Raw genomic sequence first — 25,386 nt, 5'->3', positions numbered from 1 at the left:
CTCACAGACTTGAAATATGTGCAAGAGCTAGTTTATCTTTCTCTTTCAGTGAAATATGAGAAAAATGCTTAGAGCTAGCTTAAAAGTTAATTGTTGGAGCTACCCTTAGATCTTCGGTTTAGCTTCTTGCAGGAGCGCGATTAATCAGCGACCAGGTCAATTAATCGACCCTAGTCGTCCAGGCATATCAGCTGATCGACCTATATATATACCTCTATATGTACACTATATTATACACAATAAAGGAAGCATCAAGACTACATTAGTGTAAACCAACATTCCTCTTCATCTTCAACTTGTGCTGGCGCCTCTAGAACAGTCTTTGAACTCTTTTTGATGTAAACCAACGCGTCCTTCTTAACTATTTCTGGAGAACTGGGACAACCACCAACATCTCCATACCCCCCACATATCTGCCCAGTAAAAAAAGCCCAAAAACAGAGCACGAAACCTGGTCGTCCATGTCCTAATCGGACGATTAATCGCGATAAGTGGACGACTAATCGGACGACCAGGTTTCTAGTCGACCTGGTCGGGTCGAACCTCCTAATCGAGCACTCCTGACCGACCAGGACGATTAATCACGATTAATCGGACGACCTGAAAGCATTGGTAGAGAGGTCTAGGTTTAGAAAACATCTCTCAATGGCTGTAATCTTAGTTATCCTATGTAACCATCTGAATCATTTTCAGCAAAATGTATATGAAAACGAGATGTATATAATCACGATCATGTGTCCTACGTGATGGCACATCTAGGGCAGCCGATCTTTAATGCCGCTGAAGCATCCCCAATATATAGTCATTTAAATAGATTTTCGGTTTCCTTTTGGTCTTGTTTAGTCTAAAAAAATTTTGCAAAATTTTTCAGATTCTCTGTCACATACATCAAATCTTTAGACGCATGCATGGAGTATTAAATATAGACGAAAATAAATCTTTAGACACATACATGGAGTATTAAATATAGACGAAAATAAAAAATAATTGCACAGTTTGGTCGGAATTGACGAGACAAATCTTTTGAGTCTAGTTAGTCCATAATTGGACAATATTTGTCAAATACAAACGAAAATGCTACAGTGTCGATTTTCCAAAAATTTTTGGAACTAAACAAGGCCATAATCCTTCCAAGCACCACAAATGCTCTGACTTGATGGATACAATCCGTACAGAGAATATCAATTTTTAGGTACTTTGGTTCGAAAATATGTAGATTTGTTTCAGGTATTTCTATGAAGTCTCATAAATATAGTTGATTTTATAAATACATCTACATCTAATATAGTTGATTTTATAAATACATCTACATCTAAATAAATACTTTCATCTGATTTTTTTTATTTCCCTCAATAACTTAGCTGTACACCGTCCATGAACCGAACTCTATATCCCATCCATATGACCAGACTTAAGGATCCATGCTCCTACAAGTTTGAACATAACTGTTTTTCCTTTATTTTCCACATACCTTCGCATCTTTGTGTCCTGTCCATGACCCGAACTTAGAACGGTAGTGCTAGCGCCCGAACGTCCGACCCAGGTGCTCGCGTCCGGTCGCTCGTGCTGCTACCTTGCCTGTGCGCTCGCCTGCAACCCTTCCGCTCCCCACACGTACACGCACATGAGCTTAGCTTCCATCAGAACACCCCTCGCACACCCGACATGCTCCCACCTTGCCCCCCCCTCCAACTCCACCTCATCCCAATCCCATCCCCATCCGTTCGCCTTGCCCCTGCAGGAGTACCCCCACCCCATCGTGCCCCCCGACGATGGCCTCCAAGCATGCCACATGCCATGTCCACCAGCTCGCCGCTCCCTACTTCTCGATGGCCCCTGACTCAAAACAACTCGAAACATGTGCAATATGAAACTCGAGTGCAACATACATCTCAAAGAAATGAAACATGTAGAATATGTACTTGCAACATATGTGAAACACATATGCAACATCCAAAAAAAGAACACTTGCAACTTGAAAACACTTGCTGCAACATAAGATTGGAACAGAAAAAATATTTTGGAACATACTGTTGCAACATATATGTGGAACATATACAATATCCATATAAAAAATGCTTGCAACAATACGTCTGGGACATCTGAAACACTCGAAACATCCTATTGCAACATGCCTCTGAAAATAATTGCAACATATACAACATCCTCTGATCTACTTTTACAACATCCATATAATTCAACTGCAACTTACCTTTGAACCTTTTGAAACAATTGGAATATACAATTGCAACATATGGTGCGAGAGAAATCCCTAGCGCAGGGAGCACCATGGGCCGTCAGATCTGTGGGCATTGAGGGCTCCCGGCGGGGGAGGATGCCGGTGTGAGGGGAGGGGCGCCACCAGGGTGGGTGAAGGAGCCGCCCGGGGTGGTTGGAGTAGGACGCCGGTGTGGGTGAAGGAGCCGCTGGATCTGCGACCATGTCGAAGTCGCGCTCATCCCCACACCAAAGTTGAGGCCGGAGTGACCGCCCGGAGAAGAGAAAGGAGCCTAGATCACAGCTCGCGCTCGCGCTCGCGCCGAAGCCACCTCCACACCGGAGCAGGAGGAGGGAGAGGGAAGCAACGAGGCGTACAACTCGGACGACACGCGTGGGGACAGAGGTGTGGCTTTTTAGAGAAGCGTTGTGGCACATGGGCATGGAGATGCCCCAGCGCAAGAAGGGAGCGGAAGGAAGGAAGGGAGCGGAAGGAACAAGCGGTTACGGGAAGAGTTCGGAAGGAACGGGTAGGTGCGGGCAAGAGGCGTCTATCTTGTTCCGGACATCTTAAGTAGAGCATTACCGAACTTAGAATTCATGCCCATACAAGTTAGAAAAACATGTATTTAGCCATAGTATGGAGTGCACTGGAACAGATGACTAGGTATGGAATCCGATATCAGGATGTATTGAAACAAATAATATGATTATAGCATAAATCTCTAAGCCTCAAGTCATTCAAATGACCACATAACAAATTGTGCATTCCTTGACAACACACGGACATGTCTACATTATATAATATAAAAACTTGTCAAAGGTATAAGATTCAGAATTGATCTATTGTACTAACTTAGCAACGAATATAGTAGTACATTTTCTCAGAGAAGACATTACTGAACCGTGGTAAAAGCAATGTCTCATCGACATTATAGGGGCAGAAAGACAAATCCACATCAAAACACAGTACGCCTGAGAGTTAAACTCAAATGGCCCTCACATGTCACTCTTATGCAACGAAGAATGGATTTTACCAATTTGGACAAAAATGTCAACAATTCATCACTCAACACGTCAGGTGCAAAACAAAAGGGAACAGAATGAAGTCAGGGATCCAAAATCCCAGGCAGAAGTAACAGGGCAGCCTTATATGGTACAGCGGGCGTGAAAACACAATGGAAAGCCAGAAAAACAAAATGACAGAAAAGAAAGAAAGGAGATATTGATATTGTACAGGTGGGCTTCGAAACTATAACCCTGCTGACTAGTTAAGCATAGAACCAACAAATAATCTAGCACAATATCGACTTGTCACTGTTTGCTTTGTTTCGACTGTCGTCGATCATTTCAGTTGCAAAGAAGTCACCGGTGCGGCACATCCTTTCAAGCAGGACACAGGCTTACCATGAGGAGATGTTTCTGTCAGGCTTGTTGTGCAGACATGAAATCTACTGAATCACACACTCACATTTCCGGAAACCTTCGTTTTCTGCATCATCATCTGACAAGCCCTCGTCGCTGCCAAGACAAAAAACAGCAATCAGAATATAGTATACAAGTATAACAAAGCACTAGTAGAACACAAGAATACAGAAGATATGTATCACCACATCCATGGCTTTTTCACCTTATAGTTTGGGAGTAGTAAAATTGACCAGATGCAGAACATGCATATGAAAAGTCAGTGTCAATTAATTTGTAGGGAGCTTGCCTTACGACATAATGAATGCAAATCAAACAAAGATACAGCTATTCTTCATACTGTTAGCATTTAGGCCCAGTTTGACATGGCTCCAAATGGTTCTGGCTCCTTGCTATAGTGCACAGAGGAGCCGGAGCCGGTGAAGCTAAAAATAGTGGCTTCACCTACTCCTAATCCATTTTGAGAGGAGAGATGAAAATGGCTTGTCGCTATAGTGCACGGAAGAGCTGGAGCTAGAGCTGCCCAAAGCTCTACAGGTCCTTAGTAGTAATGATAATGAGGATTCAGCACCAAGCCAGACTACACACATATTTGCATCATTTAATAGTGCAGGTGCACTGCTTCTTCAATGAACTATAAACTAGTGTAAACGCCTTGCACTTTAACATGTTCACAATATAGAACATTTGATAAGCATATGTTAAATTTTTAGTATGTAGAATTGCCTTTACCTTTAAAAGTATGTACATAGGGCTTTGGAGGAGATATGACTCCAAGGAAGAAGGCGTTAAGTTTTAGCCTTTAGGGTGGAACTACTCATTAAGACGGAACACTCGAACTTTGTGTATCTTTGTTACTTGAAAAATCTGAAGATCAATTACCTCACAAGATGGTTACTAGATGGCATAAAAGTACCAAAAAAATTGAGATGATGTTGTGCTTTTATAGCTCTTATTTTGAAATTTGGATTCATTAATAGAAGAAGATAGAAATGTGCATTCCTTCATGTATGACAATTGACAATAGGAGGTTCAGACTAAATAACCAGGAACACAATATATTTTCCAGGGAACATCGGCATGCAAGGAAATATAGGATTTTTGGACCATACCTTGTTTCAAACTCCCTTATCTCAAAAAGCTCCTTTCCACATGTATCTGTCCACTGAACTTTCCTCCGTTCCACGCTAGATCTCAAGGTCTGCACCTCTTCCACAGACTCGCGCGGTTCTTCACCCTCGCTCACCACTATACGGTGCTCCAAAGAATCCCTTTTGGAGTTGCTCTTAAGACAGCCTCGTCTCTCACTGCCACCGATGGAGCCACTAGTGGTCAACGTCTTGTTTGCTGAACAAGAGGCTTCTTCCTGTGAGGCACCGTTACCGGGCGCACTGCTGGAGGCCGCTTTGGGAGGAGACGCCACCTCGAGCCCATTCGCCGTGCACCCAAAGCAGACGAAGGGAGCGCATTTCCCAGGCGCCTGGTCCTTGGCGTTGGCCGCGGAGGGCAGCTGGTACACCTGCTCGGTCTCCCGGTCGACTAGCCGGTACTGGTTCCACGGCGAGACCTTGACGGGCTTCTCCTCAGCTTTCCGCCCGAGCAGCAAGAGCGCGAGGCCATGGCTGTACCCTGACGCTGAAGACGAGAAGAACCCTCCTCCTTCCACGGCCAGTAGCATCTCTTCCACTGCTCATCCAGGCACCATGAACCAGGAACTTGATACCAGCCTGACCTGGCGAATTACCTCTCCATTGGCTCGCTCACTACACTACCCTGCAAAGGAAACAATCCATCATATCCGCCGCATGGAAGCTTCGGATTTGAGGACCCAAGAATCCGCATTACAGAAGGAGACCGACCTACCGAGAAAAGGAAGGGATCACCGCAGTTCCGGCTGGATCTCCGCCCCGATCCAGCCCAGGGGATGATCGACGACGACGGCGATGCCCCGCCGCTGCAGAAGGAAGATAGGCGCAGTCCGCGGCGGCGGCAGGATGCCCTGGATCTGGATCGCGGCGTCGTTGGACGGAGAGAGAGGAAAGGGAGAGAGACACAGCGAGCAAAGGTTAGAAAACAACCATGGCCCGATTTTCCTAGCAGTAGTATAGTAGTAATATATTTTACTATTTCAGGGCCGGCTCTTCTGCTGTTGAAGGCCCACAATAAACCTGGTACGTTGTGGGCTGCATTTCGGCCCATAGTGAGAGCCCACACAAGTGCGTCCTCGGGTCGGCCCGGCCCGTTACGCCTGCTGGCCCGCCGTCCGCGTCTGTCTCCGTCGTCGCCCGGCCGCTTTGCGTGAACCAAAGGAAAACCGCGACACGAACCGCGCCGAGCCGAAAGCGAACCGGAGGAAGCCTCGAACGAGTAGATAACTAGCACAAGGGGGAAGAGAAAAAGAAAGGGGGAAGGAAATTGAATTGGAAGCGCAAGCAATCCGCAAACCCTTTCTAGTGTCTTCCCCCTCCTCGATTCGCGCGGCTTCATCATCGGCGGCGGCGGCGATGGCGCGGAAGAGGAAGACGGACGCCGCGCCGCGGCTGGACGAGGCCGATCGCACGCTCTACTCCACCTTCTGCGGCGCCGCCAACTCCCTGTCGCAGCTCTACACGCAGGCCATGGCCCAGCAGAAGCTCTCCTTCCAGGCCGGCGAGCGCCACGCCTTAGTGCGTACACCCTCCTCCCCTGTCTCCTGTGTACCGCCCCCGTTCCTGCTGCTTCTCTTCCGCCCGCCGGTTGGTCGTCGGTAGGGGGTCCGGGCATAGGGAATTCGATTGGTCCCCCTCCTCCGCGCGAATTTGATTGATTTGCCTTCTTCGATCTTTTAGATAGACAAGTATAGAGGTTGGATTTAGCCATACATCAGTGGACAGGTATAGAAGAAGAAATGCCGGTTGGAACAGTCTCAAATATTAGTTGTGTGTTTATTGTCACTGTCGGTGTACCTGTCCTTCATAGTTTAACCGTCTCTCATGAGAGACATTAGGTAATCCGCGACAAGTAAATTATGCAGTGTAGGACTCCGAAGGTGCTTGGGTATCTATTTATAGTTTACCCGCAAGTGATGCAATTTTGTGTTGCAACACTATAGTATTCATTGAGACTTGAAGTAGTTTAGTATGAAGGTTTATTCTATTAGTCTTCAGACTTCAGAGAAAAATAATAATAATTGGTATATCTACAGGGAAAAAGTTATGGAGAAACATACAGGATTAGCTATCACAATTAATTCCTGTGCTTCAAAACAGCATACATGAGCATTTATCTTTCGTAGAGATTCTTAAAGAATTTCAATTACTTGTCCAAGAAGAATCTTCACTTTAATTGTGATCTTACCATTTAGAATTTAGAACTTGATCATGTGGTGTCTCGCCTACCAAGTCTGAGACTTTCCCATTCTTATGCTATCTTTTGCTTCAGAGTTATATTGCTAAGTATGAGTTAAGAAATGTCTTTGCTAAATTCAAGCTTAATGTTACAGGAAAAGCTCTACCAGTGGATCTTGAGGAAGCACGATGAAGAGGCAAGGCTCACTGTAGCTGAAATAATGTCTCATATCCAGGTCCAACCTTGAAACTACCTAGACTATTGCGCTGAGTTGCCTTACTTTTTGTGGAGAAGACACACTTGGTTTGATTTATAATCTTACCTGTGCATCTGCTTTGGTAGCTGTTTAGGCCCGTCTGGTTGTTTTTTTTAAAAAATTATTGGAAAATACTAAAGTTTTGCACCAAAAAAAAGGGCGCGGGGGGCGGGGGGGGGGGGGGTGCTTTGCCAAACTTCTTGGTTTTGGATCCAACAAACCTTTTAAAAACCATGGTATTGTCAAAACCATACTCTGAATTTTAGGAACTCCAATTTTGACCCTTTTTTTTTTCCTAAACCACAGTTTTGCATGTTTTTGGCTTATAAAACTACAGTTTCTTGATACCATAGTTTTCTAAAGCCACAACACTCAAATAGGTCTTTAGTTCCATATCTGTTTCTTCTTCTTTTTTCTTGTGTGTTAAATATTCCTACATGTTCAGGAGCTACGTTCAGCAATGGATTGTCATGACGAGGACTAGGTTTTCCGAACATACAAGATACACCTCATACCATACAGGAGCCACAACATCCAAACAGTCCATGATGGACTAGGTTTTCCAAACATACAAGATACACCTTATACCGAACAGGAGCTCATTCAGCAATGGACTATCATGACGATGGTGTCTAGAGTGGGGTCTTAAGCTGTGTTTGGTAATTGCTATGAAGTAGTATGCCTTTAGAAAGAACTACAGATGGACCTAGTTACCATTACCACTATGCCTGTTGTGTTGGGTAGTAAAGATTTCTTGCGCTCATTAAATTTGTGAAGCAATCATAATGTTCACATACTCTTGTTTCTTTTGCAGCATGAGATAGATTATGGAGGTACTGATGCACATGTCTCCCCAAGAGTAAATCAGCATCCTCAGATTGCAAATCCATTCACCAATTCAGTTGTCCCACCTGGAACTGGTTTGTATGGGCAATCAGCACCTGGGTTTGCTCCTAGACCCAGCGTCACTGACCAGTCAAAGAATACAATATTCTCTAATGCCTTATCAAGCCCAGTGCGCAGGAGTCTCCAGAACTATCACATCACTCAAGGTGCTGGCAATGGAGGCCGGAATGCTGAAGCAAACTTAGCAGGGGCTAATAGAGAGACCAATTCTGCAAGCTCCAACGACACTTCTATGGATATGGTTGCAGACAGCGCCGGGAATGAATTCTACCAGTGATTTGCAGTCAGATGTTTCTGCGATCAAGAAGTGTCGCATGCCAGTATTGTCTGTGCTTTTTTGGCCTGCCTTTTGTTGATATTTTCACCTAAGCTCTCACCTTATGTGAGCAATGTAGCTGCACATCTGGTGATTCTGGTTTGTTTAAGTTATTTGGTATTTTATAAGTTGAAACGTGTTGGGCATGCTTTATTTCCCACAGTGTGTTCGTGAGTTCAATATTATGAATGTAAATGCAGATTGTGTTGTGATATATTCTGATATAGGAAGACTGAACTCGCTGAAACTCGATAAAACTTCTCAATGCGGGGCAGCAGAACATTTATGTAAGAGTAAAATGCATGGTTAGTCCATCAACTTGTCTGCTGCCGATCAGGTCCACCAACTTGGATTTGTATTTCTAGGTTCAAAATATTTTTTAAGTGGTGCACAAACAGTGCACACTGGTTTGTTTTGTGTTTAAATCCAATGTAATGATTCTACATGATAGAAAGGTAGAGGGTCAGCTATGGGGCGGAAGGTGCTCCTACCTGGCGCAAATTTCTGTGATGATTCTACATGATGGTGGCCACTTTGCGCATTGGAACATATGTTAAGTGACTGAACCCACTATTATGTGCATCTTGTTGCAATAGTAATGGGTATTTTGCTTGATTGAAGTGCCGGTAGGAGACATTCATTCACTCATGTGGGTTAGGGTTTTGGCAATTTTGATTTGGTTCATATGGGTTGTTTGTTTGATAGATTGGAGTTGTGATGCTCCTATGTTTTGGTGATGTATGAAGAGTTCACAGTTGAGTGGTCTTGCTCTACCGGCTAGGTTCTGTGGATTTAGGCCCGAGGGCATGGGGACGAAGCACCATTTCGGAGGTGGGGGTGCTAGCCGCCACCGCCGCACATATCTAGGCCTAGGTGGCCTAGATGCACCCCGCTGACAACCCGGAGATGCCAAAAACAAAGGGGAAGGAAGAAAGCAGGAGGGCTTGTGGGGGAAGGGGAGGGGGCGGACAGGACCTATTTTTTGGGGTCCACCGCTAGCCGCCACCATCACACGCTAGAGGACGGCGGTGACGCGCAAGGGGTGGCTATAGGGGAGGGGAGCAGCGACTTCAGCAAGCGCCCCTCCCCATCGCCCTAGGAGAGCTCAGGAGGACAACACATCCCCCCACCCGCTGAAGGTTTTTCCATTTGTATCAGTCCTTGTTAACAAATATTAATTGACTAAGCCCCTATTTCACTGAACATGTATGTATCGATGTCAACTTGAAATATGATTTTGAGTTATTCGTGAGTTGAATTGAATTAGAGGTCAGCGACAAGCTATCATTGTAATCAATGGAGTGTAGATCTCATCTCAAAAGAGCCACGAATTCAGGCTTATGTCAATGTCCCTCTTAATGGAACACATGCAAGGCACGTTCTCGAAAATAAAAGGCTTATGTCAACGTCTCTGATTTTTCTGAGCCAATCAATTTGCGCCTTTAATTCAAACTTCTATAGAGTTTTTCAGTTAAGCCAATCTAAATCTCTTGTTTTTTTTCTTTTGATCTTGTCTTGAAAGCTTGTTACATTCTCAGTTTTTTTGGAGTCAAACAATTTGTAGTTTGATCAAAATTATGATCTTAGCTGGGTGTTGGAATTGTGATATGTTAGAACCAAGTTATACATATGTAGATTATATTGTATTTGTTGGAGCACATATTATTGTTACTATTAATAAATTGTAAGGCTTGCAAGTTGAGAATTTTACTATGCGACTTTATGTGGATATGCCTCTTTGTGCGTATGACACTAAAAATTTCATTATGCAACTCTACATGAATACTAATTAACCCAGTTAACCAACAACATAGATGAATTTTAGCATGTTTATCAAACAAAAAGAAGAATAAACATAGAGATGAGTGAATGACAGTTTGTGATTCTAAATTTATTTACCAAACAACTTGCATACCCGATCTGTACTGCACTTCCAGTGGTTTTAATTGATATAGATATAGTGTGCTAGCGCACCAGAGGTGGAAGCTTTGGCCTCTATCGAAGGCTCACTATTGGGGTTTTACTCAGTAAATATCGAGACAGATTGTGCTAGAATGAAGTCAACACTAACCAGTACTGCCCCCAGATAGATCGGAGGTTGAACCTATTATTGAAGAAGCGAGAGGCTGGATGCATTTGATGCGAGAGTGCAGCATCTCCTAGGTGAAGAGAGATGGTAACAGTGTGGTGAATGTTTTTAGCTTTATATGCTAGAAGATGTAAACATTCTGCGGCTTGGTTGGGTCAAGCGTGTGTGCCTTGAATTCATACTCATGATCTAGAGTTAGCGGCAGTTGTGCATGCATTAAAGCTCTGGAGGCACTATCTGTTGGGTAACTTGTGTCATATTTACACTGGCCATAAGAGCCTCAAGTATATCTTCACCCAACCCGAGCTGAACATGAGACAACGAAGATGGTTAGAGTTGATAAGGATTATAATCTTGAAGTGCACATCATCTAGGCAAGGCCAATATTGTAGCAGATGCCCTTAGCCGAAAGCAACATGTTAGACCTCTCCTCGAAGAAGGCTTCAATTTGTTGCACCCTGTAGTCTTGCATAACATTGTGGTCAGTTGTTCCTTAGAAAGCCAAATCATAGAACTGCAAAGACCGACCCTGGTGTCTTTCATATCAAGAGAAAAAAGAAAGATCAAGACACCAAGCATTTTAGAGTTGATGAGAAGGGTGTGTTGTGGTTTGATGATCGACTTGTAGTACCCAAAGACCGTGAGCTCCGAAATAAAATACTAGATGAAGTTCACTCCTCTAAGTTGTCCATCCATCCTGGTAATAGCAAGATGTATCAAGACTTGAAGCCTCGTTTCTGGTGGACAAAGATGAAGAAAGAAATAGCAGCTTATGTTGCTAGGTGTGACACTTGCTGCAGGGTAAAGGCAATTCACCTTAAGCCTGCAGGACTGTTGCAACCTTTGTCAGTTCCAGGTTGGAAGTGGGAAGAAATCAACATAGATTTTATTGTTGGACTTCCCCCTACCCAAAAGGGTTACAATCTATATGGGTGATAGTTGATCGCTTGACCAAGTCAGCTCATTTCATTCTGGTGCGATCAAACTACCGTCCATCCGACTATGTTGAATTGTATTTCTCCCAGATCGTTAAATTGCACGGAGTACCTCAAACCATTGTTTTAGATAGGGGTCCTCAGTTCACCGCTCGCTTCTGGGAACATTTATATTCACTCCTTGGTACAAAATTGGTTCGCAGTCCGGCTTATCATCCTCAAACTTCCGGTCAAACTAAGCGTGTGAATCAAATTCTGGAGGATATGTTGAGGGCATGTGTCATCTCTTCCAAGGGAGCATGGGAGAAATGGATACCCTTAGTTGAGTTCTCTTACAATAATAGCTATCAAGAGAGTATTCAGATAGGTCCTTTCGAAGCTTTATATGGCCGCAAATGCAGGACTCCTCTGAACTGGGTTGAGCCCGGGGAAAGGATATACTACGACATTGATTTCGTCAAGGAAGTTGAAGAGCAGGTTCTCACTATCCAAAAACACATGGAAGCTGCATAGGCTAGGCAGAAAAGCTACGCCCATCGAAGAAGAAGGCCACTCGAGTTTGAAGTAGGTGACTTTGTGTACCTAAAGGTATCCCCCATGAAGGGAGTGAATCGCTTCGGTGTGAAGAGGAAGCTTGCTCCTAGATATGTGGGTCCCTACCAAATCATCGAGAAGAGTGGCAAAGTGGCTTACAAGGTGCAATTACCTTATGATTATGAGATGAGAGCTATTTTCCCTGTATTCCATGTCTCTCAGCTCAAGAAATGCCTTCGTATCCCCGAAGAAAGAGTGGAAACGGGAGGCCTTAAGTTACAATCAGACCTATCCTATGAAGAAAAGCCCATGCAAGTTCTTGACGTCAAAGAAAGAGTTACCCGAGGGAGAGTAATCAAACTTTATAGAGTGCTATGGAACCACCAAAGTGAAAGGGATGCCACTTGGGAAAGAGAATATTATTTACAAGTAACTTACCCCTCCTATGAAAAATGGTACGTCTTTCAAATCTCGAGAAGAGATTTTTGTAAGAGGGGAGGGCTGGTGTTAGCTTTGCATGTTAAGCATGGGCACTGCATCAACATGAGCATCATTATACTCACTCATAAGCATCATACCATGATCACATGTCATTCTATGTATACCCTATGTAATTTGATTGCTTATATTGCTTGGTATGTGTATAAGTAATGTGTGACCAATGTATTGAAGTGCACATTGTCTTCCAAAATACTTTATCCATGCTTAGAACATCATTTGGAACAATGTTCATGTTGGAGGTTTCTACCAAAAATGCCCCTAAGTCATGGTTAACCCTAGTTTGACCTACAAACCTCTTTTCAAAGATCCTTTATGAAAACAGTGTTAGAGACCTTGTCAATGACCCCTAAAGCAAAGTTGTAGTAAATTTTATAAGCTACAAAAGTTATTTGAGGGTCATCTCATGAAACTATGCAGAACATGCTCAAAAATTGCACACAAGGTAAATTTAGGGGCTGTTTGGACATGGCAGTTTTTGGCTAAGTGTGGGAACTGACGAAACTGAATGTCAGTTTAGGTGTAGGGTATTTTGGCAGCTCATAGTTTCTAATTTAAGCTGAATTAGACCAAACTCTTATAATCAAAGTTGGAGTACTCATTCAGCTCTCCAACACGTATCACTAAAGTTTTTGCTAGTTCACAATGGTTTGGGAGTTGGAGGGTTGTGAAGTTTTGAGTTCAGACGTATTTTTACAGTACTTTTGCTGGTTCCTTATCAGACTTCGAATTGGCTTAGGTCTGGTCGTGGCCGACCAGCTCTGCTTGCTTGCGCCGCGTGTATGTCGTGCGTCGATGTTGGCCCCACATAGCTACAAACAAAGCCGAGCGCCTTGCGACTCCGCCGAGGCAATCACCTACCTGTTCATTCCACATCGCCCTTCTCGCCTGGGCCAAAGAGGATAGCCGCCGCCATTGCTTGTTGCCTGCTCGCTGCCCACTGCTCTCTGTAGCTAGGCATCCTCCTTCGCTTTTCATGGCTGCAGCAGGGTCGTGAGCTCTCGACGTTCTTGTTTAGGATACGACTCCAAACCATCAACGGTGAGGGCACCAGGGCCGCCGCCGCCGTCATGGATGTTGTTGAGCTGAAGCTCGTGCATCGCCATTGCGTCTACTCTCTATCCCTCTCGTTCCTAGTCACCTAGGGATGCTGCCGCTCGCGTGACCAGCCTCCGACCAAGTTTGCCGTAGCCTGTGTGCCATGGCCCGCCGCCGTACTGCTTCATACATATGTACCTACGTACGTAAAGCAGTGGAGCCGCCTCTTCGTCTGCTGTTGCGTGAAAGTCGAGAAGTTTACTTAGTAACCTATTCCGATAGATGTGTCTCGATGTAAAGAGTCTGTTGGTGGTAATCGCGTCGCCGGAAAGTTCGCCGCCGGCGAGCTATGGCCAGTCAAAGTAGCTCCCCTGTTTCTGTCCTTATGATGTGTGGGTCCAGGTTGACCTTGGGTCCTAGCTGCCAGCCATTGGGGGTCGCACTGGGTGCGTGTAGTAGTTCTTCGGGTTTGGTTATTTTCGTTTTAATCTTTTCTAAGTTTTGTATGAAGCTTGTAAATTCAATATCTCGAGCTGCAGGGATCCATTTTGAGTGAAACCAATTTTGTTAGCTTCCTCTTGGTGTGTATTAGCTATTAAAAATATAAAGCATGTCATGTTTTATACGAAATTAATTGGTTATTAATTATCTCTTTTATTCCCTAATAAAAAGAGGAAAATTATATCTGTAGATCTGTAAGTCCTATGACCATGCAAATTTAGGAGGGTGTTACTTATGCTATGAATAGGCTCTGGTAAATTTCTCATAATTTTTGCATGCATTATGATGAAGCTGTGAATATCCCTTGTTTAAATATGAGTTTCTTGTGGTATTTTTAATAAATAGATTATAACTCCATTTGAGATAAACTTTTCTGGGTGATGTGATCTTGTGAAGTTAAAGCTAAGAAAAATCTGAAATCTGTTGTTTGACACTTTTTGATAGGATTTTTCATTTATGCCTTTAATGCCTTTGGTAGCTTGTCATTTTTGTACACTACAATCTACATGTTCAATGGCCATGAAAATTTCACAGTAACTTTTTTGTAGCATGAGTAGCTTGCAGTAATTTTGTTGGAATTTTTGGAGCATGGGTACTATATGCTCATTAATTCACCTTAGTAATCAAATAAATAGAAAAGGGGCTATTAAAAATAAGTTTTGACTTTGCCATGATGTTTTATGAAGTTTCTTAGATATTTTCTAGCTACTGGTACCTTTGGTTTGGACCAATGTTACTTTCTTAATATGTGCTAAAATATTATTTTGCTATTTATGCCTTGTCTAGAGTAAATTCTGTGTAGTTGGTAGAGATTCCTTAAACACTACTTGAAGATGACGTTTGCTGGACAACTTGTTCATAACAAACTTGTAGCTAACTTACTTATCTACCTTGTGTCCAAATTTCATAGCTTTTGGCTGAATAGTGTAGAAGTTATGGCTGTTACAAGTTGCTGCTGTGAAGTGCTTGCTCTCTGGATTTTCCAGAACAGACCTGGGACTTCGTTTGTTTTGACCTGTTTCTGTTGGGAATCTTTCTGTGATGTATAAAAGTGAATTGTATACTCCCTCCGTCCCAAAAAGAGTGTCATTTTAGGTTTTCGTTTTGTAGAAAATGTATGCAATATTTATATCTCTACATAAATTTGTTAAAAAACTAGACTTAAAGATCTTTCCAATGATACTAATTATGTACTATAAATACTAATATTTTTTACTATATATTTAGTAGTTATTTCTCGGAAAGCGAAAACGACAGTTATTTTGGGACGGAGGGAGTACAATTTATTAAGCTTTCCAGAAAGTGCTCACTTACTTAGTTTGTCCAACTGGTGACCAAGTTATACCTGATTCTTGTGACCACCCAGTCTGTCCCTCAACCCAGTTACTGAGTAAAAGGTAATGCAGGTTGAATAGTTGTATAGTTAGCCTCTCTACCGGAGAAGAAGTATGCACTTACTTGTTAATCTGTTGTTTACTCAATCTTAGAAGTTTGTGATCATGTTTGCACCTTGTTACATGTTCCTTACCTCCTCAGCATGTCATATTGCATCCTATGTGTATTCCCTATGTTTATCACCTTGTCATGCATACTTAGGTGCACCCAAAGGCGTGACGGTCTTGGAGTTCGCCCCACCCGAGCCGGAGGAACAGTAGAGGGAGCAACTCCAAGAGGAAGGAGCTGAGGAGGAGGATTTGCCGAAGTGCCCTGACCACCGTCCTTCTACGTACATCGAAGGCAAGCCCCAGAGCATTATAAGCCTCCTACTATTTTTGTCATCATGCTCAAGAGTCAATTAACTATGGTTATGTATTGATGCATTAAGTGTTAGGCGCTGATATGACACTCTTGCTGCATAATGACTACCTTGTCCATCTTATACCTTACCTTGAGTAGGTCCATGATCGAAATACTATTTAGCCATGCTTAGCTCGGTAGAAGCCGGGTGATTTCCTGTCACCTGAGAGAGATAGGTGAATATCCGATCACGGTTGGCTATATTTGCTATTGTGGAAATAACCATATGATAATAATGAATGGAGACCGGGCGGGAATGCGATAGTGAAACAACAAGGCATGGAGGCCTTGGGTGTGGATCTATCCTCGTTTGTGTCGGTTAAGGACCGATACACTGTACGTCCTCTCGTCATGTTGAACGCATGTCTGACACTTAGTTGGCCAGATAAGTCATTCTGACAGCGAAGCTTATGAGTCAACTCAGGCCGAGCACCCCGTTCTGTTTGAGTGCGCACTCCGGTTGATAGTAAGTATGTACGGGAAGTCAATGGCGTAAGCCCAAGGTGTTAGGTTAGAGTCCTGACCCTGGCAGATTGTGGACCCGCAAATTGGTCCTGAGTTGTGCTAAAGGTGACCTAAGGCTGCTCTTGCAAAGTACACCTGGGTGAGTGCTAGGAATACCCCTCCAGCTGGATAGGAATTGATTCGAATCGTCATCTCTCCCAGATAATGAGAACTTGACTTGAGCAACGGCAACATAGAACTCACTAAATGAACTTAATGGTTATAATGAGAATGATTATAGCTATGTGATAATTCGGATACGGTTATTATTATGATGCTTAATACTCAAGTGTATGCTTAGAACAGGTGCTAATCTAGTGAATAGTTGTTTTAAGTAATTAACTTACTGCTAAAAGGAAGATAATTGTGTAACTTCAAAGTAAAGCTTTTATGCAAAATGTGAGTCAAACCAGCCCACAAATATGAGCCTTGCATAATCCTTGGTGTCACTTTATTTTTGGTTTATGACGGGTAAGTCTAGCTGAGTACATTTTCGTACTCAGGGTTTTATTTACCCTTGTTGCAGATGACATCGTGTATCACAGGTACTGTGCTAACTGTCACCATCCGGCTGCGGATGATGAGTAGATCTCGGGCAAGATCATCTCTTGTATCTTTACTTATGCTTGTGTTGGGTTGATCACAAAACTGGCATGTAACAAGACTATGTCTGTGTGATATTTCAAAACTACTTTGCTTCTGCTATCAACTTGTGTTGTAATAAATTTACTTGAACTCTGATGGATGTAAAACTATGTTATATGTTGAATGTATTTAATCTGTGATGGAGATGTTTAATCATGTACGATCTTAGTCGTATGTTGGATGAATCGAGATCTTTTGAGGTTTCGTCGGATTACCGGGTTTATACGGCAATGCCGATTGTCTCGTAAAGCTCTCTCTTCACTCAAAAAAATGATACAGATATGCATTTGTTTGACATCTTGCTCAATTTTGTACATGTTTTTTTTTTCTAAAACCGTGGTTTATCTTTTTCTTACGTTTGCAAGAAATATTCTTAATGTCCAATTGGAAGGTAGTTTTTTTATGCTGCATACAAATTTGACTTAGCCCATATTTGCATCTTTGTGATTTCTACATAGTCAACCCATATTTGATGTTAATGATATTTCAGGATTTCATTTTAATCCAGGGCTAGTGATAGAAGTTCAGTCAACCTCACCCAATCACATAAAAGCTGCTTTAAGGGATGTTCACATGAGGGCTCTGAATTTGCAGCTATGCCTTACTGGTCATTATGATATGTGCATCTTTGAAAAATCTGTGCTTCAGTTGTTATATGGAGATTATTCTATGTTTTATCAGGTTAGGTGGCAAAATACAGTGCTGGAGCGAGCCTTTGTTCCTAATGGAATACCTTTTGTCTTAGATGTGCCAACTATCATTTTTTGTGCTGATGTTACCCATCCTACAACATGAGAAAATTCATCGCCTTCTATTGCAGCTAGTAGTTTCTTGTTCTCTACTAATAATTCTTTCGTTCAAATGTTGTATGTATTTAAAAATAAAATTTCACTCTACACTTGAAGATGAACTCCAATGCATGAAAATGTGACGACACAAAGTAATGGAGTAGACTGTGCATCCTGTTTGTAGGTGGTTGCATCCATGGAGGACTTGGCCACAAGTTACAACATATAAAGCTCTGGCCTTGGCGCAAACACATAGGGAGGAGTGTTGTGTTGATACAAAATCTTTTTCTAGACTGATACAGATCTAGAGAAGGGCAATCCAGTAAATGGTAGAAGACAAGGTAATTTGTATTCATAAGAGCTATGAATGAAGAGGTGATAGTTTGAAACTAAGGTGTCTTTAAATTTTGCGCTGCATTGACTTGCCGACTTCATTCTATAAGAGGACTTGCTGAAAGCTCGATAGGTTTCTAATTTATGCTATAGGTATGTGCTTGACTTATTTAGGTAACCTTTGGGCTTTGGATGAAGCCTTCAACCACTCTAGGATGGGGTAAGTGAGGGATAGTTCAGCGAGTTGTGCCTCTATGGAAAATGGGAATCGACCTCAGTGCCTCTATGGAAAATGTGCTTCCTAATTTGGTTGCAGAATGAGCATATAGCTATTAGCTAAAACTAGGATGTGGTACGTGTCAGTGTTGTATATGAAAGTGAGTTAAACATAAATAAAATTTGGTAGATCTGTACTTGGATTGAATACGTATTGGAACATGTAACACATGCGACAATTTCCTTTCAGCTACCAATTTCTTTGATGGTGTTGTTTTGATAGCAAAAATATATAATTTCTTTGAAGGGAAACACATAGCAGTGTACCATTGGACTGACAGAAATATATATTTCCTTGATGGACAAAGATGTTATAGTAAACCCCAAAAAAATTGTAATACCCTCGACGGTAAGTCTACAGAGAAAATAATTAATTTGATGGTCTTCTAAACTTGACAACACTACAATCTTTTATTGTGTTAGCCACGGATGTCAGCGAGGTGGCTATCCGCGTGGCAAGGCTGAACGTCTAGAGGTACGGGATGCAAGTGAACCCTGGGGGTCGCATTTCTTTTGAGTATTTTTTTTAGAATAGAACCATTAAAGCTTCATTTTGCCAACATATTGATGAGTAACTGCGGAGTGCACTGAACTAATATACTTTTGTTTTGCTCTGATGGTTATCACTTACAATATCATCGTCAGTGAGCAATGTTACTGTGTGTTCTTCTAGTTAGAGTGCTCAGTGTTGTTTTAGTTTGCTGGTTATGGCTGAAACGTTTCCAACGGATTTCACTGGTCAGCTCATATCTGAATCTAAATGCTGCACACTGAAACTCGGTAAGTCTCAATAGTGAGTTTCATGACGTTGTTTCCAAAACTATCATATCACATGACACGATATGAAACTAGAATGAAACACCCACACTCAATGGGGAGTTTTATTTTATAGTTTTCAATTAAAACATTTAATTTAAAGACTTATAGAGAATTGGTAATTGTGCCTAAATGGAACTTATTTCTTCTCTTTATTCTTAAATAACATTGTCATGTCATCAAAAATACCTGTGACAACCTATTTAATGTAAATAAAACTCACTCAAAACGTCCATTAAGACTGGCCTATGAGGGATTGCTCTAAACTTGGGTACTCGTGCTGCGCGGAGTGCAAAATATTGGCGCAGCTATAAGAAAAACTAGCATCTCCAACAGTTTTAAGAAATGATGCAAAAATCATGTTTTACCAACCGACCAAGATCAGTTGAGCTTGGACAAACTCACATCCATTATAGTATAATAACTTAGGTTTATCGATTTGAACACAAACAATTCAAACTTTTTATGATCCAACGTAACAGTAGCACGGACGTGAAAAGAGACAATTTCAACATTCACAAATTTAGTTAGGGAGGAGCGGACCAAAATCAGGGGTGAGAATTTTATCTTTTTATTATTGGGTATAAATATAGATTAGAAAAAACAAAAGATAAAATAAATATAATTACCTAAATTAAATATAAAATATATTTTAGTTATTTTTTGATAAATGTATAGTGATTTTAGTTCAAGAAACAAGTGTAATGTTATTTATTATAAATTTGGTCGAGACAACTATTTTGACGCTGTTCGGTTATGTCAGAATGGGCTGGGAACGACACGGTGAATGAAGTTTGTGGCTGGGAATTAGAGCTAGGATTTGAGCCGTGTGCTGGCATGGCACGGCTCGGCACTCTAGTGCTTCGTGTTGTTCTAGATCATGCTCTTTAGGCACGGGAGGCACGTCGAGCCGTGCCGATACGACACAGTGAATCTTTTCTTCAGCCCAAGCACCGCCCATGGCACTGCATGCACGACCCTCAAAGTATCTTTACTAGTTTTTTTTTCGTTTGTGATATCAAATATTTATATCTTATATACTATTTTAATGAAAGTTTTAATGATTTTTATAATCTATTGAAGAATTAGATAAGAGGTACTATAGTAAATGCTAGAAAATTGCATTTTATAATTGTAGAAATGTCTATGTGTTATTTTTGTGTCAGTGTTAGCCCAAGCAAGACTCAAAATGTGGGCTAGGCCATGTAGCCCGCCTGCCGACATTTTAGACACGGGATGACCCTTGTGTTCGTGTCGTGGTGGTAAAACCCAAAATATTTCATGCCGTGCCGCCGTGCTTCGAGTCATACTAAAAGATTGTGCCATAACACGCTCTCAAATGGCAAGGCCAAGTCCCAGCTCTACTGGGAATCATTCCTGTAAAACCGACGAGGCCTTAGCCTTATTGAGCACGGAAGAAGTAGTAGTAAGGACAGGGACTCGTTCCATATCAAATCTGCTGTCTGCCTGCCACGAGGCTTTCTGTTGAACTACCCAAATCCAGTGGACAGTGGTTGATGCCTGGGTGCCGGTGGGCATTGTACTCATCCACCCCCAATCCGCCATCACCATCTGCTCCGCCTCCCAGCGGCCAGCGCCGGGGGAGGCGGCAGCGTTCCAACCTGCCTCGGAAGTCACGGAAAATGGCGCCGCGGGCGCTCGCCAAGGCAGTCCAGGACCTGCCGCGCTTGTCTCGCCTGGCCTATAGGACAATGGAGGTCACAGAGGCAGGCAGAGCCGGGCAGGCCGAGAGGGCACTCCAGCTGTTCGTGGCAATGCCCGTGAAGAGCCAGGTGTCCTGGAACGCCGCGCTGGCCGCGCTCGTCGACGCCGGCCGCACCGACTGGGCGCTCTCCTTCTTCCGGGCGATGCCCAGGAGGAACGCCACCTCTTACACCACCATGATCGGGGGCCTCTCCCGCGCCGGCGGAGCCGCGGCCGCCGCCAAGGCGCGGCTTCTCTTCGAGGAGCTCCCGCTTGATCAGCACAACGTCTTCACCTGGACGGCCATGGTGTCGTGCCACGTCCGGAACGACGAGCCAGGTAAGGCGGTGGAGCTCTTTGTGGCGCTCTACGCCGAGTTCTTTGCACGGGGGATGCTGCCCAACGCGCACACGTTCAGCTCCCTGCTCAAGGCTTGCGTGGGTGTGCAGTCACTAGCCATGCTGTTGCAGCTCCATGGGCTCATCTTCAAGCTCGTGGACGAAGGTAGCGGACATTGTTTCGTGTGGAATGCTTTGGTTGATGCGCACGCCAAGCTGGGCGCAATGTCGGACGCCGAGAAGGTGTTCGACGAGATGCGGCACAGGGACATCTGCTCCTGGAACATCATGATGGATGGATATTCCCGGCATAAGCTCATCGACAGGGCTCTTGATCTCTTCAGAAGTATGAGGAAAAAGGATGCCTCCACATGGAACATCATAATATCCTGCCTGGGGGAGAATAGCCTCGGAGAGGATGCTCTCCGCCTCTTCATCGATCTGGTCAGATCGGAATGCCATTCTGGTGGCAATGCCAAGGTTTTAAACCCCTCAATATACACAACAGTTCTGCACACCTGCTCAGTGCTGGCACTGCTTGCGTTTGGGAGGCAAGTGCATGCACGCACTATAAAGGATGGGTTCGGTCGGAGTAACACCTTCGTCAGCAATTCTCTGATCAGCATGTACAGCAGCTGCGGCGCCACACTTGATCTCGAGCAGGTGTTCGAAGAAATGACGGTCAGGGACGTCGTATCATGGAACTCGGTGATACAGGGGCTTGGTCAGAACGGCCTTGGGAGGCAAGCTCTGGCAGCTGGTGAGCGCGCACTGGAACTCGGGATGTACAATGGCAACACCTTCATTGCCATCCTGACGTCCTGCAGTCACTCCGGGCTGGTTGTGGAGGGGTTGGGTTACTTCGATGCAATGGCCAAGAAGCATGGCGTGGAACCAACACTTGGCCACTATATCAGTGTCATCGATCTCCTCGGCCGTGCTGGAAGGCTTGAAGAGGCGTACGACCTGCTCCGGAAGATGCCGTTCGCGTCGAACGCGTTGGCGTGGCGTACTCTTCTGCATTCTTGCTTGGCCCATAAGAACAGCGCCATGGGAACCCTCGCAGTGCAGGAGCTGAGAGCGCTGCAGCCCAATGGTGGCGCCGGGAACTACGAGCGACTGGTTCAGGGCTGTGGAGGCAGCGCAGCTGATGAAACACAGGCTCCAAACGAGAAGAGTGCTGATCACACGCCTGGGTGCAGCTGGGTCACATGAGTTTCTGAGCATCTGAGCATCAAGAGCCGAAGCTGCATCAGTAGTTTCACCTGTGGCCTGCCAAGAATCAGCAGCATTGCAGCAAGGCTGTGTTATTTGCGAAGTCTTGTGCGAGCCCGTGATGAATGAACTGGAATCATGAATCGAGTCCACGGCATCAAGAGATATAAGCCAGAAGTTCGGAAACAATAATTCTGGCAATCTGCCATGCTGAGTGGATGAACGCAGAAGAAGATTAACTGTCGAAGCATCAATCGAAAATGTGATCTGGAGGAGAACACGGACAGTGGAAGGGCTAATGTTAGTCAATTTTCTACTGTATATGCCAGAAGAAGTCCAGAAACAGTGATTCTGGAAAGTGACATGTTGAGTGAACGCAATTTTGTACATTTTAGACCATATAGATTTACACAGAATGGCCTCTTAAAGTTGAAGGAATGAACTGCAGTAATATTTGGGCATCAAGCATTCGCTTGAGGTTTTCTGTCTATTAGTCATTCAACAATATTTTTCTCTTAGAACAATCAAATAGTACTTTCAGCCAAGTAAACATGCTCACTAAATTACGTTGCAAATAGATGGCATCGTAGCATAGGAGGTGCTAATCTAAAGCTTTTATTACTAAATCTTACATCATTTGTTGGAAACACGGCCACACCGTAAGAACATCATAGGAGCAAAGATGGCAGTGGGTAATTACCCGCTGGGTATATGTTACCCATACTCTTACACACGAGAAAATATTTTACTCACTAATTTACCCATAACTGTGCACGGGTAAGAGTTTTTTCTCATATCCTTACCCACACGGGTAACAGGTAACCTATGAGTTATTCTTACTCATGATTCCAAAAATACTTGCAAAAAATAAATACATATTTAAATATTTTAACCTTCCAATTTCAGCAAAAGCATCACAAGTCATTAATAAAATCATCAAATATATAAGCTCCATAAACACCTGATCAAATAATCTAATAGATAAATCTATCATTACTAGATAACAAGTGACAAAATTCATAAGTCCCCGTGTTGTGTGGCCGTCGCAAGAGATAGAGGAAAGGGGAGGGAGCGGATGGGTGAGGTACTAAGGTGAGGCATAGGGTTTGACAACATTATATATAATTTTTATTGGGCTTGGATTGTATATGGTGATTTTGGCTCAACCTGGGCGTTCGGTTTAAACCGACGCTTCGGTTCGGTTTGGCTAAACTTCGGTTTCCATAAACAGGTCACCGATCGGTTTGCAAAAAATTCAGAAACTGACAAATTTCGGTTTCGGTTTTTTACTTCGGTTTTTCGGTTTTAACCGAACCGACCAAACACAGAAAAAAACACACATCAAAGTACAGCATACAACATAGTCAAAATAACAATCTGAATGGTCCAGGCGTCATGTTTATATCAACAACAGTACAGAAATAAAGAATGGTCCAGGAGTTTATTAGAACACAAGTTACACAACATGATTAGAACAACAAATACAAAGAAGCTCCATTCAGTCATTCAGGCATTCAGCCTTCTCTCCAACAAGGCAACAGGGATCAACAACACTACAACAGGAAGAAAATAGTGGATGTAGTGCAGAGTGCAGACGTGCAGTCCAGACTGTCCAATAGTGGATCAAGAATTCAAGATGCAGTAGTTGCTGTAGTGCTATCCTTAGTAATGGCCATGGCACCCATTTCTGCAATAAATCATCACGTTTCAATTACTTCTCAATGTACATGTACTCTATTCTTATGCAATAGAACTGATAACAAATTAGAACTGATAACAAATTACCTTCCTCAAGCTTGGCCATTGCTTCATGGTCCTCTTCAACCTCGGTGATGTAGTCATTTGCACGAAGCCAATCATTTGTACAAACGAGACGTACAACCATTGTTGATGTCAGTGAGGTCCTAAAATCATAAGTGTCCTTCCACCTGCACTGAAGGCTGACTCAGAGGCTACTGTTGAGATAGGAATTGCCAAAAGATCACGGGCCATGTGAGACATTATGGGCAATCTAGTAGCATTGATCTTCCACCATTTCAGAATGTCAAAGCCTTTAGAAAGCTCCTCATTATCTTCTGTAAGGTACTTGTCAAGTTCAGATTTCACAGTAGCAGTGCTACCACCTGTGTTGCTCATCTGTTGTGCAATTATGGAGCTCATCAGCCCAGAGCTCACTGCTGGTGCTTCTTGAGTTTCAGAAGGCACCTTGTCACTTGGAGTTGGAGCATACAGTTCCCTGTACTCCTCAAACAAAGCACGAAAACATTTGTTCACTGTTTCCCACAGCTTTGGTCCTATGTCATCACCAAACATGACCATAGTTGCCATCTTCACATAATTAGAAAGCTTGAACCTAGGATCAATAGCAACACAGAAAAAAATAACAATGTTAAGCAATTGATCCCCCTTGTCTTTCTCTCCTCTCTTCTCTCTATCTCCCAGAGTCTCTCCATATTTCTCTCCCCAATATTTGTAATACTTGGCTAACATTTTCTTGCCCATTTCCTGACATAATGTATCTTCACTGCTACACCATTGTCTCAGCAAAACCAAAACATCAGCAATCTCATGAAAGTATGTGTGAGAGATTGGACGACTTGTGGTAGAGACACGGAGCGTTAGATTATAGAAGTGTTCAAGAAATTTAGCCATTTTCCTTGATTTTCCCAATCTGATTTGGTTGGAACTCCAGGACCATTCTGACTCTCTAACTCTAGCTTATAATATGGGTCTTCATCACTATACCTTTCAAAGGCCTTTTCATATTGTTGGGCAACATTTAACATTAGGTAAGTTGAGTTCCACCTCGTGCAAATATCTAGGTTCATCAATGCCTTGGTCTGAACCTTTGCTAACTCGGCACATCTCTTGAACTTTACCAACCTAGATGTTCCACTTCTAATATACTTAACAGCAGCCCGAACACGA

General features: G+C 43.2%; 3 protein-coding genes across 4 annotated transcripts; 2 read left to right on the top strand and 1 right to left on the bottom strand.

Moving 5' to 3' along the window:
• Positions 3,230-5,743, bottom strand: LOC8082464. 2 transcript variants are annotated; one of them, XM_021455361.1, is made up of 3 exons: positions 5,502-5,743; positions 4,755-5,415; positions 3,230-3,738 (listed from the first exon to the last, which is right to left on the bottom strand). In XM_021455361.1, exons 2-3 carry the CDS (start codon positions 5,318-5,320, stop codon positions 3,669-3,671), a joined length of 636 nt encoding a protein of 211 aa, XP_021311036.1. In that variant the 5' UTR covers positions 5,321-5,415; positions 5,502-5,743; the 3' UTR covers positions 3,230-3,668. The 2 variants fall into 2 exon arrangements, with proteins under 2 accessions (XP_021311036.1, XP_002455865.1); XM_002455820.2 differs by having other exon boundaries at positions 5,506-5,743.
• On the top strand, positions 5,976-8,761 carry LOC8082463. The gene is made up of 3 exons (XM_002458028.2): positions 5,976-6,308; positions 7,124-7,204; positions 8,040-8,761. Exons 1-3 carry the CDS (start codon positions 6,147-6,149, stop codon positions 8,406-8,408), a joined length of 612 nt encoding a protein of 203 aa, XP_002458073.1. The 5' UTR covers positions 5,976-6,146; the 3' UTR covers positions 8,409-8,761.
• On the top strand, positions 20,845-22,458 carry LOC8082167 (pentatricopeptide repeat-containing protein At4g16835, mitochondrial). Its single transcript, XM_002458027.2, has one exon. The coding sequence runs from the start codon at positions 20,845-20,847 to the stop codon at positions 22,456-22,458; it is 1,614 nt and encodes a 537-aa protein (XP_002458072.2).

The sequence above is a fragment of the Sorghum bicolor genome, chromosome 3 (assembly GCF_000003195.3).
Source record: "Sorghum bicolor cultivar BTx623 chromosome 3, Sorghum_bicolor_NCBIv3, whole genome shotgun sequence".
Taxonomy (NCBI): Eukaryota; Viridiplantae; Streptophyta; class Magnoliopsida; order Poales; family Poaceae; genus Sorghum; species Sorghum bicolor.
This window is presented reverse-complemented; position numbering and strand designations above follow the sequence as displayed.

Excerpts from the sequence above, each read along its gene's own strand:
- LOC8082464 (XM_021455361.1), bottom strand. The coding sequence starts at position 5,320 with ATGCTACTGGCCGTGGAAGGAGGAGGGTTCTTCTCGTCTTCAGCGTCA. Across the intron at positions 3,739-4,754 it reads ATAAGGGAGTTTGAAACAAG|CGACGAGGGCTTGTCAGATG; the intron begins GTATGGTCCAAA and ends TTGTCTTGGCAG.
- LOC8082463 (XM_002458028.2), top strand. The coding sequence starts at position 6,147 with ATGGCGCGGAAGAGGAAGACGGACGCCGCGCCGCGGCTGGACGAGGCC. Across the intron at positions 6,309-7,123 it reads CCGGCGAGCGCCACGCCTTA|GAAAAGCTCTACCAGTGGAT; the intron begins GTGCGTACACCC and ends TTAATGTTACAG. Across the intron at positions 7,205-8,039 it reads AAATAATGTCTCATATCCAG|CATGAGATAGATTATGGAGG; the intron begins GTCCAACCTTGA and ends TTTCTTTTGCAG.
- LOC8082167 (XM_002458027.2), top strand. The coding sequence starts at position 20,845 with ATGGCGCCGCGGGCGCTCGCCAAGGCAGTCCAGGACCTGCCGCGCTTG.